The sequence below is a fragment of the Callospermophilus lateralis genome, chromosome 8 (genome assembly GCF_048772815.1).
Source record: "Callospermophilus lateralis isolate mCalLat2 chromosome 8, mCalLat2.hap1, whole genome shotgun sequence".
Lineage (NCBI taxonomy): Eukaryota > Metazoa > Chordata > Mammalia > Rodentia > Sciuridae > Callospermophilus > Callospermophilus lateralis.
This window is the reverse complement of record NC_135312.1, coordinates 64,112,473-64,129,519: the sequence shown is the minus strand read 5'-3', so window position 1 is coordinate 64,129,519 and position 17,047 is coordinate 64,112,473. Positions and strand designations below refer to the sequence as shown.

At 37.3% G+C, this 17,047-nt stretch overlaps 1 protein-coding gene across 3 annotated transcripts in view; it reads left to right on the top strand.

The window, feature by feature from the left end:
- Hpse (heparanase) overlaps positions 1-8,948 on the top strand; it is a 34,301-nt gene extending 25,353 nt beyond the window's left edge. For all 3 annotated transcript variants that reach the window (XM_076864492.2, XM_076864490.2, XM_076864491.2), the window contains 3 exons: positions 21-139; positions 1,386-1,532; positions 7,214-8,948. In XM_076864492.2, the coding sequence (XP_076720607.1) occupies positions 21-139; positions 1,386-1,532; positions 7,214-7,373 (426 nt within the window). In that variant the 3' untranslated portion in view covers positions 7,374-8,948. The remainder of the gene's footprint in view (positions 1-20; positions 140-1,385; positions 1,533-7,213) is intronic.
- The last annotated feature ends 8,099 nt before the right edge of the window (positions 8,949-17,047 follow it).

Here is a 17,047-nt window from a genome sequence, read left to right as displayed (position 1 = left end):
TCCCCAACCACCACAACTAGGATTATTGGCTGTCTCTCCTGTTCAAAAAATTGGTTGGCACCAGTGTGTTCATGGCAAGTGTGAAAGGCCCAGACAGAAGCAAAGTTCGAGTGTACCTTCACTGCACAAACGCCAACCAGTAAGTGTGAAGCATGCTGTTAGCCAACCTACAAGATTTAATCCATAAGCACATAACATCCTATACTAACACCCTGTTGCTATCTGTCTACACAGAGGGTCTAAGCTGTGTCATTGGTCCTTTCATTCTTTGTTTTTTTTGTTATATTCATGGTGATATGATATCAGAATCTAACTTCAAAAAATTGCTTAAATGTAGGCATTTACAGTCAATAAAAATTTAGATAATGATTTTAATTGTTATAATCTATAATGGAGATATACCAAATTTTAATATATAAGGATAGTAAAAATATAAGAAAATATAAATACTTTTGTTTAAGCATTAATTCATTAAAGGACTATGAGTATAAATACAAGTGAGAATTAATATGAATAAACAATTGTAATGTATTTATCTCCTATTATACCTAAGAAACACAAAGGAAGAAGAAGAAAAATAATCAAAAGAAAGGGAACAATAAAAATAACAATCTTAATTTCAAAAGTTGCCACCATAGTTTCTAGAGTTGAGAGGCCCTAGAGAGACTTTCATAGTCCTGCAGTGTGGCTTTAGGTAGCAAACAATATTCCTAAATCCCAGGGATTTTCTCTTCTCAGTTTCAATCTATCATCCTGATAGAAAGGTACTTTAATACGGATTCTAGCAAAAAAATCCACCTACCATTTCCATTTTCTGTGACTGGAAATACGATGGAGGGTAGAGGCCCCACTAGGAAGTAGTAAGGGAATGGTTTGAATGGATGAATTCTGAAATGTGTCCATGTTTCCTGTTTATTTCATTCTTTTCATAGAGATAGGAAGAGATGCTATTTTTATAGTTTGTAATTTGAATTCATATGAACTCATAAAATTTACTTTTTTATCATTTAGCCTTCTTATACTTAAAAATGGGTGGTCTATCTGGCTTTCCAACAACTTAGTCTGACAAATTAGTAAAGATTTTAGAGGTCTGGCTCCAAAAAATGTAGTATAAAGAGCAATATTTTTTCTGTTTTTGTTCTGTCCGAGGGACCAAACCCAATGCCTCACACATGCTACTACACCAGCTCATAAGAGCAATATTTTTAATTATGTTTTCAGAATAGGACCACATGTGTGGTCTAATATTATAAAAAGAAGATGCTAATAGTCCCATCATCATTATGGATGCTGATACTTAGTATCCATGATCATATTTGTAATCAAGTTCTTAATTGCTTAAATTAGATAAATGTTTTTATTAAATTAACCTATTTGCTTTTTAGCCCAAGGTATAAAGAAGGAGATTTAACTCTGTATGCCTTAAACCTCTATAACGTCACCAAGCGCTTGCAGTTACCATATAACTTATTTAACAAACAAGTGGATAAGTACCTTGTAAAACCTTCAGGACCTGATGGATTACTTTCCAAGTGAGTGATTTTCCTTGTTCATTTCACACTTTTAATGAACTTGATGGTGTTTATCAGAATAGAGAGTTTTGAGAGGGGGCAAAAAATAAAAAGTCAACTATTTCAAATTCTAACTGTTCTTAATATTCAGGGATACTTATGAATACAAGCATAACTTACTCAGAGAGTCCAAAGTGAAAGATCTGAACACAAACCAGCAGTTATCTTAGAGGATAGTTTGTATTTCAGAATAACTTGATAATCATAGTCCACTCAATGCATTTAGATTATTTCCTCTGAAATGACATAATTCTTGGTAACACAGTCTCTAAAGCAAAACATACCTATATATAATTGTTATTAAGTATGTGTGGGTTGCTACAAAATATCATACCATTCCATTTGAGCTGGGTGTGATTCTCTTACAGCATTAAAATAAATTTTTGTTGGTTAGAGTAAGACAAAATGACTAGAAATGTAATTACTACTCAGATTATTTGAAGTTGGTTTTAAAACTCAGTCACTGAATACATCTTATAAAAGCACATATTCAACAGAGTACCAAAGAATGGCTGAGTCTTGCAGAGATGGGTATACAAACATTTTAAGATTCTGTCTTGTATGTGTTGGAAGGATCTCTTTTTATAGTGACTATTCTCATAGTGGAGAACAAAAAAATGAACAGTTTGTAATATTACCATCATCTCCCATCTTCACAAATGTTATCTGTGTGATGTTTTCAGTGAGTATTAGCAATGGAACATGAGAAAGTACAGTAAGCCTACTTTCTCCAAAGTCCTATCCTTCACAAACAAGCAATATTTACATTGGGTACCATGCATTCCATTATTTTCCCCAGTGCTTTTTTAAAAAATATATTTTTAGTTGTAGGTGGACATGATACCTTTATTTTGTTTATTTATTTTTATGTGGTGCTGGGGATTGAACCCAGTGCCTCACATGTGCTACGCAAGTGCTCTACCGCTGAGCTACAACCCCAGCACCCCCACACCCGCCCAGTGCCTTTGTAAATACTATAATTATATAACCTCTCACAGGAAAAAAGAGGATCTATAAGATCTACAGGTTTTCCCATATCCGTGTGTGTGTGTGTGTGTGTGTGTATGTGTGTGTGTGTTTTATACTGGAAATTGAAGCCCTACCACTGAGCTATGTCCCCAGCCCTTTTTATTTTTTATTTGAGCCAAGGCTGGCCTTGAGCTTCCATCCTCTTGAGTTGCTGGGATTATAGGTGCTTATCATTGCACCCAGCTCCCAAGTCTCTTTCTACATGGTTTTTGTAGATATATTTAATGGGTTGCATGTTTTATAAAATACCATGATTTACTTGACCATTTTCCTACTGTTCAAACCATTTTCCCCCAATAATAAATAATGCATATTTAGACAACAAATACTTTTCTCTATTTTCATTTAGATGCTTTCAAAATGAGTCCTTTTTAGCATATTCATGTCTGATGCTGATAAGAAAAAAGCTTTCTGAAATAACTAATGGTTGTAGAGGTGGAAGTGTCTTAGGAGACTCATCCAAGGCCATTCAGCTCAGTTTGGTTCTTTTGAGTTCAGCTGGAACCCACAACCTCCTAAAGGCAGCTATGTTCAGTATCTTTACTTTGTTCTTAATTCTATTCCCTAGAACAGAGGTTGGAAAATCTACCTTATGCCTGTAGAGGATTCCCACATATGCAACCATTTTCTGGTAGGGGAGGTTGGCATGCACTCTATTAATTTTTGTTTTTAAGTTAATTGCAACATTTATGAATTGACGATTACTAAAATATATCAATTTCTAGCTTGTGTGTGTGTGTTTGTACACACACACAAGTATGTGAATGCTGGGGATAGAACCCAGAGCCTTGTGCATGCTAAGCAAGTACTGTACTCCTGAGCTACATTCCCTCTAGCTTTTCTTTTAAAATGGATACTTGTGGGGCACAGTGGTACACGCCTGTAATCCCAGCAGCTGGGGAGGTTGAGGGAAGAGGATCATGAGTTCAAAGGCAGCCTCAGCAATGGCAAGGCACTAAGCAACTCAGTGAGACCCTGTCTCTAAATAAAATACAAAATAGAGCTGGGGATATGGCTCAGTGGTTGAGTACCTCTGAGTTTAATCCCCGGTACTCTCCACCCCCTAAAAAATGAATACTCCAGCAACACTGGGTTAGTTTTCTCCCTTAGCTGGAGTTGGATTAGAGTTGTCTATTTAGGTGGATCATTTAGTTGTCTATTTTTGGCTTTTTAGTTCTGCATTATCCCTTCCTGACCCTGTTGCCCTATGCCTGTCCTGCTGGTCTTGAATATATACTCTCCTTGGCCCCGGGCTCATTTGAGTTTGTCAGCCATAATCTGGGGTGATGCTAACTATCTAAAGTTCCCCAGGTTAACTCTCACATGTTTGAAAGATGATTGGATTGTCTTCTCTCCAAGCTAAATATGCCCAATTTCTTAAGTGATTTTTTTTTGTTGTTGTTGTTGTATTTAGCAGACTCTGTTGCATTCTGATCACATATTTCATGGTTTTTAATTGGAAAACTCGTAAAATTATGGAAAATTTTTTGTTCTCACTTTTCTTTAATGAATACATATTACTTCCACTTTTCTTTGTTTATATTTTACAAGAAGAATCCCAGAGCTGGTACATTGTGTAATCTCATCTATTTGGGAAACTGAAGCAGGAGGATCACAAGTTTGAGATCAGCCTGGGGAATTTTGCAAGATCCTGACTCAAAATAAAATTTAAAAATGAATGGTAGAGACCCTGGGTTTGATCACAAGTACCACAAAAAGAAAAAGAAAAAACAAAGTATACCCCAGATAAGTTTGATGCATATGCAGTATATTTGCTCATATTAATGACCTCAGAAAGCTAAACAATGACAACCCTAAAAAATAATTTTTTTAATTGAACAACCTTTGTATAGTTCCTATTGAGAGTCCTGACTTATAAGTATTTAATTAATATTTGAGTGAATATATTTTTAATATAAAAGCAGTATTTTATATTTATCTCATATTTTTTCCTGTTATCCCCAATTTTGTCAAATCTGTTGCTTGCTCATTCCCTACTTTATTTTTCCTGAAACTTGACAAATATGTCTTCTATTACCTTATCTTCATGTTACCATCCTCAAAATATGAAACAAGAGCTGGGGATGTGGCTCAGTGGTAAAGAGCTTGTCTGGCATGCATGAGGCCCTGGGTTCAAATCCAAGCACCAAAAACCAAATAAATAAATAAATAAAATGAATGAGCATATGAAACAAGCTGCTATCCTCAAATAAATACCTACTCTCCTTGCCCAGCCTGATGTGGAAATAATCAGCATACTTTAGGCTTACACTGAGTATACTTACAGCATCTTTTAGATATATGTATAATTAATTAAACAATATAACCTGATGGTATAAGTATCTTGCTATGTTCCTCAACTTATAGCAATATTAATTCACAATGATCAGGTTAACCTTTAAGCCGAGGTAGTAAACTACCTTCACCAAAAGCACGTCTAGAATAACCAAAAGCATTTCTGGAACATATGTGAGTAGGCATGCCAGGACCTTCATTTCATGCAGAACAGACTCTTAACTTCTATCATCTTAACTTCTATCATAAAAAAATAAAATATCATTTAGAGATATTTTTTAAGACCTATTTTTATCTGTGGTTTCCTGATGGTGGTCATGAAATTTCCTCTCCTGATGATGGTCATGAAATTTCCCCCATCTAAAAATTGTTATGATATAGATGTTAAAAAACAAAAACTGACACCTGTGAACTGACTTCAACTACAATGCAGGCTTGTTAGTCTTGGGCACAATCCTGAGTGTGTTACTGATATGGCTTAAATTACTGAATCCAGAGATAAGCATCTAACCAGGTTATATAGAGACCATTTTTTCTTCTCCTTGATCCTTAGTAATGACAGGGAGTGAGAGATCTTTAATAATGAAAAATATATAGTAATACTACTTGGAAACAGGAAAATATATATCAGTAGAGGATTAAGTAAATAAATTAATGTACTAATATCATGGAATCCTGTGTATCCAATAAAATGAGTGAATGAATGTTAAAATTTTCAACAAATATGAGGATGGATGAAGGGAAAAAGAATCAAGTTTTAAGAAAATATGTACACTATATCATTTTTATTTATGTAAAATATGTGAGAATATACAAACAGAAATATGGAATAAATATACATCAAAATATTAAAAGTACATTTTAGCAAGTTACTTTTGTTATATTTATTTATCTGAATAATGATCATATATAATAATTTTATAGTGCTCATTGTATTCAAGATATAGTTATAAGTGTTCTAGGTACATTACATACATTACATTTATGATATAAATGTAATTCTAACATTAGTCTTCTAAGTTTTCAACAATAAAAAGTGCTAACTTGAGCTAGAATGTGACTCAGTGATAGAGTGCTTGCCTAGCATGAGCAAGGCCCTGTGTTCAATCCTCAGCACAGCAAAAATAAATAAATAAATAGTGCTAATTTTTTTTTCTAATAAAAAAGCATTTGAAAAAAGATACAGATATAAGCATAATTTAGAATTATGAAAGTAACTATAAGTAGAACTAAAATAGACTAAATTTTATTCATTAAAACTATATGGCCAGGTGCCATGGTGCATGCCTGAAATCCCAATGGCTAGGCTGGGGAGGCTAATGCAGGAGGATCTCAAGTTCAAAGCCAGCCTCATCAATTTAACAATGCACTAAGCAACTTAGAGAGACCCTGTCTCAAAATAAAAAAATACAAAGTGCTGGAGATGTGGCTCAGTTTTAAATTTTAATTCCAATAGTAAAATACACAGAAAACATAAATTTTACTGTGGGTTAGCCAAATAAAATTGATTTTGTTCCACTATAGCATTCTACCTGAATACCTAAGAAAATGAATGTATCCTTCCTGGGGAGAGAAGGGAATTATACAGTTAAATAAAAGTTACAAGTAGGAAATTTTATTGACTGTCATTTTTTATGTGGCTCACCCCTGCAATCCCAGTGGTCCAGGAGGCTGAGGCAAGAGGATGGTGAGTTCAAAGCCAGCCTCAGCAATGGTGAGGCACTAAGCAACTCAGTGAGACCCTGTCTCTAAATAAAATACAAAATAGGGCTGGGGATGTGGCTCAGTAATTAAGTACTCTGAGTTCAATTCCTGGTACCCAAAATATGTGTATGTGTGTGTGTGTGTGTGTGTGTGTGTGTGTGTGTAAATATATATATATGTATATATAAGAAATATCATATATGTATACATATGTAAAGTATACACACACACACACACACACACACATATATATATATATATATAAGCAATTATTTTCCATCAGATACAATTGCCACAACTCCAGAAATTATGTCATATTTTTTCTTTTATCCCTCCATTATATTGCCTAGTATAGATTTGTATGTTTCATTTTCTGGAAAGGGACAGATGGCATTTCAGGCTTTATAGGTCCTATGGTCTTTGTTCCATCTACTCTTCTCTACCACTGTGATTAAAAGATATATCACACCTCACTGACATAGTGTTGAAATACAAGTTATATAACATAAGCTGCCACAAAAAAAAAATTGTCTAAAAAGGATTGCACAAGTTTTGAAGGGGGTTACAGGGCATGCACCGCTTGGGTAACTCAGGTATATCTTTCCTCTTTGCAGAACTGTTGAACTCAATGGTCAAACTCTGAAGATGGTGGATGCGCAAACACTGCCAGCTCTGACAGAAAAACCTCTCCGCCCAGGAAGTTCCCTAGGCTTGCCACCTTTCTCATATGGGTTTTTTGTGATAAGAAATGCTAAAGTGGCTGCTTGTATATAAAAAAGAAAAGCTGATTCTAGTTCTGAGATTAAATATTTCAAGTGTAATTGATAAGGGCTGGGGGTGTAGCTCAGTAGTAGCTCAGTAGAGCACTTGCCTAGCATGCACAAGTCCCAGGACCAAAAAACAAAACAACAAACAAAAAATCAAGTGCATTGATGAATAAAGCGAAGCTCAAACTGTAGGAAGCAAGAAGATTCATTACAAATCAACTAGTGGGAGCTCCAAAGACACTGAAACACTGTGCTACATTTAGCATAGTATTTTGATCTCTAAGTAGAGCACTGCTAATAATAATAGCTAATAATACCATGTGCCAAACACTTAGCACACTGCATGCACTATTTTTAAGTTTATTAAAAAATGTAGCCAGGTGTGGTGGCACACACCTATAACTTTAGCTGTGCAGTAGGATCACGAGTTCAAAGCCAACCTCAGCAAAAGCAAGGCAGTAAGCAATTCAGTGAGACCCTGTCTCTAAATAAAATTCAAAATAGGTCTGGTGATGTGGCTCAGTGATCAAGTGCTTCCTGAGTTCAATCCCTTTTAACCCCAACCCCAATGTATATGAATGTTCCTAATATGGCCAAGAGGCAAATAAGTGAAGGATGTATTATTCATTTTAAGAAAGTGTTAACTTGTTTTTATTTTTAAAGACTGTTAAAAGATTGTCACATTCTTTCCTTCATGTGCCATCTCTGTGGGCTCCCATAGGGAAGAGTTTCCTGCCACAACCTTGCAGTCATCTGTAAAATAGAAACTACCTATTTGCACCTTAACAAGAGGTAGAGTCAGCTGCTACTCTTTTTCTCTTCTGTTTGCCTTTGTCAGCAATCATTTGTGAGAGGACAGATTGTCAGATGTGAGTGTCAAAGTATTGAACAATACAGAGGTTAAGGGATCATGTAAACTTCCAATGAAGTTTTAAAATGACTGTAAATGAGATTGATTTTCCAAAAGGAAAAATTTTAGATAACATCCAATACATCATAACCATTTGTTAATTTTTATTTTTTCTCAGCTGTTTTTGTTTCAGTTGGGAGACTTTGAGCTGCAAGTAACAGAGAAACCATGATTCAAATGGCTTAGATAATAAGGAAATTGACAATTCCATACAACAGCAAGTTCAAGTAGGGAAGAGTCTGTCAGGAATCCAGGTCCTTTTCCTCTCTCTGTTGTGCCATCTTTAGTGTTAGCTTTGTTCCTGGGCTAATAACACGATGTCTCTAGCTCCTCCAAGGATCCATGCAGATCTGGTAGCAACAGAGGAAGAAAAACATTTTTTTTTTTCTGTAAAGAGTTGAAGAACTCTTTCTCAGAGGTTCTCCCAGTAAACTTTTCCTTGTGTCTGCTAATGTCTTATTGGTCAGGAATAGGTCATGTGGCCATTTCTCCAGTCACTGGCAATAACCATGAATTGACTCTGCATGGTCCTCTTTGCAGTGGAGAAGGTTGTAAGAGTCCACAGCACTGCACAAAATAGTTCTGTGCTTTTTATCAATGGCAAAATGTATTATTTACCCCTGTATTTTAATCCTCTTAAGGATTACTATTCTTTATATTTATGTCTATGAATGTTGCCTCAATAAAGTTTAAGTAAATTTATAAAGCTAGAACTTAAAAAAGTTTGGATGCTTCAATACTCTTAAATTTTATATGTAAGTGGTTTTTATATTTTCACCTTTGAAATAAAGTAATTTTTATAATCTTAATATTCTTTAAATAAAGTTAAAGCCTACAGATTCCTATATTTGAAAATCTTGTTTTCTTCATCATTGTCTTTATAACTCTTGCGTTTATTAGTCCTTTCACATTTTCCAACACCAAAGTACTTGACTTTGAAAAAAAAAAGGGCCCATCATATCTCATCATATGTATTTAATCATGATCAAAGCCCTGTCTTGTCTCTTTTTTTATTTTTATTTTTTCCACTAATGATTGAACCCTAGGGCTCTCTATCACTGAGTTACATCCCCATTTTTATTTTTTGTTTTGAGGCAGAGTCTTGCTTCTTTTCCTTATCCCCTCTTCCACTTCATAATACAAGTGAAAAATTAGGCCTTGAATTTATTCTAGGAATTACCTAGTTATTCATCCTGACCTAAAATTCTTAAATGGCTCCCCATTTCTTACACGCACATAAGATACTCCATAACCTGGCACCTGCCTATTTCTTCAGTCCTAACACTTGTCACTCTCCTCATGAATTCTGTTCTCCAAGCAGATATGAGTTGAGAAGTCTGAACCCACATACTCTTGCATATTTGCTCCCAGATCATTTATGCTGTTCTCTCTCTCTTCCTAACTATTCTAATGTCCTCTTCAGGTAGCGAACATTCATGTTTATGAAGACCAGCTCAGACATCAATTTCAATACCTCAGTCATTCAGGTAGCTTTCATTTTTCTTTGCTTTCACAGCATTTTATATACTTACTCTGGCACTTATGATGCATTTTAATTGTATCCATAAGTCTGTCTCATTTGACTTGAAGCTTATAAGAAACAGTTATAGTATCTTCATCATCTTTGCGTTTCCTGTGCTTAGCACATTGTCCAGCACACAGTAACCAATCAGATGACTTCTTCATGACATAAAAGAGCATTCAAGTTTGAAACGAAGCTATGGTATTTTGATTTGGAATATTCAGGAAAATTTAACATTTCAAACCTAAGAAGGTGGTGTTTACTACTTCTTTAAAATTCTTTTAAGGATATGTTTGTTAGCTTACTCCTTTCTGCCCAGGGATGACCCCAAGCCTCATTAAAGTCTCATATCTAAATCAGAGTCACCTAAAGAGCCTGAACAGCTGCAGGTGCTATTCATCAGAGGGCAGAGCTTCAAAACAACTGATGAGAACTGAGAAGCCATTTTGAGCCATGGGGAACACTCACGGACTGTGTGGTAATGAGACCCAAACACCTAGTGCTCCAGGGGCTTTGGGTTTGTCACTGTGGAGGAAGTGCATGCAGCCATGAATGCAGGACCACACAAGGTGATGGAAGAGTTGTAAAGCCAAAGAGAGCTGTCTCGAGATTTCCAGACTGGGGCCCACTTAACTGTGAAAAAGATCTTTTTGTTGGTGGCATTAAAGAAGACACTGAAAAACATCACTTACAAGATTCTTTTGAACAGTTTGGGAAAATAGAAGTTACTGAAATCATGACTTACCAAGGCAGCGGAAAGAAGCGGGGCTTTGCTTTAGTAACTTTTGATGACCATGGCTCTGTGAATGAGATTGTCATTCAGAAATACCGTACTGTGAATGGCCACAACTGTGAAGTAAGGAAAACCCTGTCAAAGCAAGACATGGCTAGTGTTTCATCTAGCCAAAGAGATCAAAGTGGTTCTGAAAACTTTGGTGGTGGTCTTGGAGGTGGTTTTGGTGGAAATGATAATTTTGGTTATGGAGTAAACTGGTAGATATGGTGGCAGTAGCAATGGCTACAATGGATTTGGTAAAGATGGAAGCAATTTTGGAGGTGGTGGAAGCAACAAAGATTTTGACAATTACAACAGTCATAAAATTTTGGACCCAAGAAGGGTGGAAACTTTGGAGGCAGAAACTCTGGACCTTATGGTGGTGGAGGCCAATACTTTGCTAAATTACAAAACCAATGTGGCTATGCAGATTCCAGCAGCAGCAGTAGCTGTGGCAGTGGCAGAAGGTTTTAATACTGCCAGGAAACAAAGATTAGCAAGAGAGAAGAGCCCGGTAAATGACAGGGAAGATATAGGTTACAACAGATTTGTGAACGCAGCCAAGCATAGTGGTGTCAGGGATTCTGTGCTACAAAGAAGACATGAGTTAGACAATGCTCGTGTATGGGCAAAAAACTCAAGGACTGTATTTGTAACTAATTGTATAGCAGGTTATTTCTGGGGAAAGTGTAGTATTCCAACAAAAGGTTTTAATGTAGACTTCATTTTTTTTTGCAGCCATACTGTTGATTGCTAAATGTAATAGTCTAATTATGATGTTGAATAAATGTGTCTATTTTAAAAATAAAATAAATAAAAGTTATAAGAATTATTGTTGAGCAAGCTATTACCAATGGTGGATAGTTTTATGAATAAATAAATTCTTACAGTTATTAATGAATATTAAATGTAATGATATTAAAGTTTCCTTAAACTTTAATGGTTTCTCAGGGGAACCATTTGTCTCATGTCAGTGAGACTTTTTTTTTTTTTTTTTGGTAGTTGTAGATGAACAGCATACCTTTATTTAATTTTTATGTGGTGCTGAGGATTGAACCCAGTGCTTCACACATGGTAGACAAGCACTCTGCCACTGAGCTATAGCCCCAGCCCCTCAGTAAGACTTTTTGAGCCTACACCCTTCTGTTTCTGTTTAACCAATCCTATACATTTATTTTCTGCAAAATATCATATAGGCTCAAAATTATTCTGTCTTTTAGCGTGGCTTTTGTGGCTCCGTGAAAATGAGAATTCCCAAATCCAGTTATGAAATTTTGTGTGTTTAGAGCTTGTTAATTTTGTAGTTGCACTCATTTTTCTTTTTTAAAAAATTACCTGACCAGTCCTGTCTTTGGATGCTGTCTACACAGTGAGTTACTGGACCTTTGTGTCTGTGGTTCACATCCAGCCAGTGTACCCAGCATCTATTTGCTCTGCCAGATTTACCTCTGATTTCATGCTCTGTCAGTTTTTAAAACATCTCTGTGGCTTTCTTATGGCGCTTTGAACTCTTTTACCAAGGCACTGTAGTTTAGGGCATTCTTAAAGCTTTTATGAAAGTCAGCCATACAATTGAGTAGAAACAAATATTTGATGCTATTTAGGAATATAGCCCAAGGCAGTAGTGTGATTGGACAGTTACTTATGAAAATAATCAGAGGGAAAAGTTATCTATAGTAGTAAAAGATGAAAATCATCTAAATGCCTGAGTATTAAGGAAAAAATGGTTAAATAATCATGGTACATTCAAATAAAGGACTATTTTGCAGCCAATAACATCCATTTTTTTGGAAGAAAACATAGTGACAGAGAAAATGTTCATAATATATCAAGTGAAGAGAGCTGGGAAAGCTTTCTATATAAAGGCTCTACTCAGTAGTCATGGGAAAAATTCAGGTTCATAGAATATGTAATACATATTTACAATGGTGTTGATAACAATTAAAATTCAGATGTTCATAATTCTGGCCTTGTTCTCTCAACTTGAATAAATGAATCGACTCTTACCTTGTGAAAGGCCCTGTGCCAGCTGCTGCTAGACATCCCAGTGCAGATATGCTCTGTGGTTACTTTTCAATTCTTATCTTTGACACTGTTGACCACTTTCCCTTCTTGAAATCATCTTCTCACTTTGCTTCCTTGATACAACCTCTCCCAGTTTTCTACTTCTCTCTCTGGCTATCCCTTCTCTGTATTTCTCTGCCTATCCTTACATGATGGATTTCTTATGAGACACTCGCAATCTTCCTGTGTCTTGCTCCTCAACACTCTTCTTGAAATATACCTACAGAATGGGCATGGTGGTGCACACCTGTAATCCCAGTGGCTCTGGAGGCAGGAGGATTGTGAGTTCAAAGCCATCCTCAGCAACTTAGCGAGGCCCTAAGCATCTCAGTGAGATCCTATCTCTAAATAAAATATAAAAATGGGCTGGGAATGTGGCTCAGTGGTTAAATGCCCCTGGTTCAATTCCCACAACAAAAAAAGGAAAAAACATCATTGTGGGAAGCCACCTGTGAATTACTCAAGGGTCTTCTCTTCATGGCAGCCAGGGAGATTTTAGGGATAACTTTGGTAATTATTCATGATTCTCCCATGCAAGAGATTGTCGAAGGCACATGATCTTTATCTTCACTCTACTAGAAAGATCCTTCATAGTAGCTCCAGAGATGTTGGGAACTGGACAGCCCATCTTTAACCTTTTTTGGTGAAGAACATTCTATGGGAGGGCTTTGATGTTCCCTGACATAAATAAAGCAAGCACAGGCTCCATTTTGCCATTTATTCTAGAAGTTCAATTGGTGTGGTCAGCTTGCCCAACCTGCCCCCACTTTTTGAAAATATTTTCTGTGTGCTGTGGTTTTTTTCATTGTTCCATTTTTCTTATCTTTTATTTCGCAGCCAACTCATTCCACTGAGGGGAACCCCATTCTCACCGCCTGCGCAGGATGTGAGCGAGAGATCATAACTATGGGTCTAAGAATAGGCCATGCTTTTGTTCTCTCTTACATTTTAAATATTTATTAATTTTAGCCTGAGTGTAAATATGACATGTTTAGATGAGACAGATTTATTATTCACATTAGAAAGCAAATACTGCGTGTATGATTCCCCATACCATATTTCTCACTCCTGGGGCAATGCAGTCAAAACCAGGTTGAATGTTATATCTGTACAAATTTGAAAGTCTTTTCCATAGGTGAGGAGAGAAGAAATATGATGTTCTCTGCTTGCATGCAGGTAAAAGAGGTAGCTGTCTTCCCACACCTCACAAAAAGGGAAAGTCCTTTGCTTGTTGGAGATGCGATCCAAAGAATTCTGGGCTCTCAAAGCTAACTTTTTAGGAATAAAAATAAAATCTCTTTAGGGCAAGATAGACTTCCATTTGTGTTCAGCTTTTGTGATCTAGAGATACTTGCATGCTTCTGAGTCTCACCTCTCCTTGAAATATCAATACTTACAGAGCTATGCTCCAGTCTTCCTGGTACCTTGGAAGTTGTGGATGAATGAATGAATGGATAGATGGAAATATTCAAAACACACACACACACGTATGTATATTTGGGGTAGGAGCAGTAATTTGTCTCTTATTCCTAGCTTAGAGCTTTAGAAATCCTTGGAATATCCCCAGCGATCAGAAAGTCTTTATTATTTATAAGGAGCTCTTTTCTACCATACCTGAGTTTTATGCGAATAAGGTTACCCAAGATGCATCCTGCCTGGTCATCCTCAAAATTAGAAGCTTAAAAATTTCAATCCCACCCCTCATTCTCAAGGTGGAGATTAGAAATTGAATTCAATCACCAGTGCCTATTGGTTTAATCAATCATGCCTATATAATACAGCGCCAATAAAAAATGTTTGAATAATGAGGCTAGGAGAACTTAATGGATGGTGACCATATTTATGTACCAGGAAGCTTGTATACTCTGATTTCTTGGGGACAGAAGTTCCTGTGCTTGGGTCCTTCTGAACCTTTCCTAATGTACTTCTTTATCTGTTAATTTGTATCCTTCATAGTAAACTATAACCATAAATGTACTTTCTACATAAATGTAGTACTTTCTAGAGAATTATCAAACCTTGAGTGAGGGTCACAAGAACCCCAAATTTGTAGTTGGCCAGGCAGAAGTGCAGGTAACATAGGGACCCATTTGTGGCTGGGGTCTGAAGTAAGGGATGGTCTTGTAGAATTGAAACTTAATAATTCTGGGCAGTTAGTGTCCAAATTAAATTGTAGGACAGCCAGCTAGTAACAGTTAATCAAAGAATTAAGAATATTGTTGGCGAAACAATGTTTTCCTCTCTAGTCTTTGTGCTCCTTGAGACTCATTCTCTATATAATAAACACAGTGCTTTCATAAAATAAGAATGCTCTGAATATTTTATTATATTTAGTTATTTACAGTCCCTGGCTTTAAGAATTTTACAATCAAAATGAGAAAAGCATATTATAAATTACTAAAATACAAAAGGAAAATTACTTAAAAATTCCATTAAATAAAGTTTTATAAGTATTTTGAGAAAAAATGTTTTATAATTGAAGGGCTTTATTTACAATCTCAAAGGCCCATGAAGTGGGAATGGGAAGATGCTGCTCTTGCATGTAAATTTCAGTGGTACAGTGTAATCACACAAAATAGCAAACTCAGAAACTCAACCACCACCTCAATCCTCCAAGATCATCCAACTCTAGGGGCTTACCAAACACAGAAGCCACTCTGATGGCAAGTGTAAAGACTGTGCTAAAGATAAGGCAGTCTCTCTCTCTCTCTCTCTCTCTCTCTCTCTCTCTCTCTCTCTCTCCCCCCCTCCCCTCTCTCCCTCTCTCCCTCTCTCTCTCTCTCTCTCTCTCTCTCTCTCTCTCTCTCTCTCTCTCTCTCTCTCTCTCTCTCTCACACACACACACACACACAAGTTAGGTCAGTGGTGGCGGGTGGCAACTTAGTGGTGACTTAGAACAAAGCAGCCCCCACCGCAAAAGAACATCAATCAGGTGCCGGCAGAAACGCCTGTCAATCAGCAGGACCTCCTGGCCAATCCTGGAGTTCAGCCAACTCCCCTGACCAACTCCAATGGGACAAGGGACCCTAAAAACACCTTTTCCTGTCCCAAGCCCTTCCCTTCCTGTAGTAAGCCCCATAAAAGTCCAGTCCGGTTGAGCTTCCACGCGGTTTCTCCTCAGACCCTTCCTCTGTCCACTCTGTGGGTCTGATCAAGTTCTGACGGGGAGTGAGTCTCAATAAAGCCTCTTTCAGCGGCCCTTTTAAATCTGCCTCTTTTGGTCGCTGCCTGCCTCGCCTGATCTGACAACACACACACACACACACACACACACACACACACACACACAATAAAGCAGTCACTTAGGCTGGATATGGTGGTACCTCCTATAATCCCAGTGACTCAGGGGGCTGAGGCAGGAGGATTTCAAGTTCAAAGCCAATCTAAGCAATTTAGTGAGGCCCTAAGCAACTCAGTGAGACCCTGTCTCTAAATAAATACAAAAAAGGGCTGGGATGTGGCTCAGTAGTTAAGTGCCCCTCAGTTCAACCTCTGGTACCCCACAAAAATAAGATAAAATAAGGCAGTCACCAAGGAAACCAAAGAGGCTTAGCCCCATGTAAGGGCATTCCTGTTGACTGGAACTGGGACCAGCATTTCTGCATCAAGCTGAAGGACAAAGCCTAGCCACTCTAGAAGTCCTTATTTCCTCCCATCTTCTCCAGTTTCAACTCACCAGTGACAGGACAACAGACAGCAACCTCATTCCAAATATCAATTGCCTAAAAATGATGAAAAAGAAAGGAAAAGGTGAACCCTTTGCCCTAAATCTGAAAATACACAATGGGAGGCTTTGAAGAAGCTTAACTAGAATCACATTACATGGATATTTCCCACATTTGGGGATCATCTAAGTGCTGTTGGACTAACAGAAAGAATGTGTTACCAAAGGCCAAGAATTTCCAAAGGCAAGAATGTTTCCAAAGGCCAAGGCAACATCTTCATTGAGTTTGAGAAGCCATTTGAAGAAGGCAGTGGGGATATATCTTAGTTGATAGAATGCTTGTCTTGCATGTACAAGGCCCTGGGTTCAAACCCCAGCACCAAAAGAAAAAAAAAAAAAGGAGGAGGAGGAGGAGGAGGAATTGAAACACATGGATGAGAGTGGATGGCTAGTCAGGTGGTATCCCCCAGCACTGCTGGTCCTTGTCCCCCAAGCCCACAGGATTCCCCATGAAGACTCAGATCCCCAAAGAATACTCTCATCTCAGGTCCAGTGCAGCCTCAGGAGCTCCACATTGTTTCCTAGTAAGATAGGGCTACAGAAACTCCTGTGCCTCTATGGCAAAGGCTGTCCAGCAAAACACTGATTTTTACGTGGTGCAGGAGAGGTAGAAAAGGTCCACACCCTGTGTCTGCAGTCAGGAAGGGCTGACATTTTAGAGCTTTCCTCGTTCCTGGAGTTTGGCA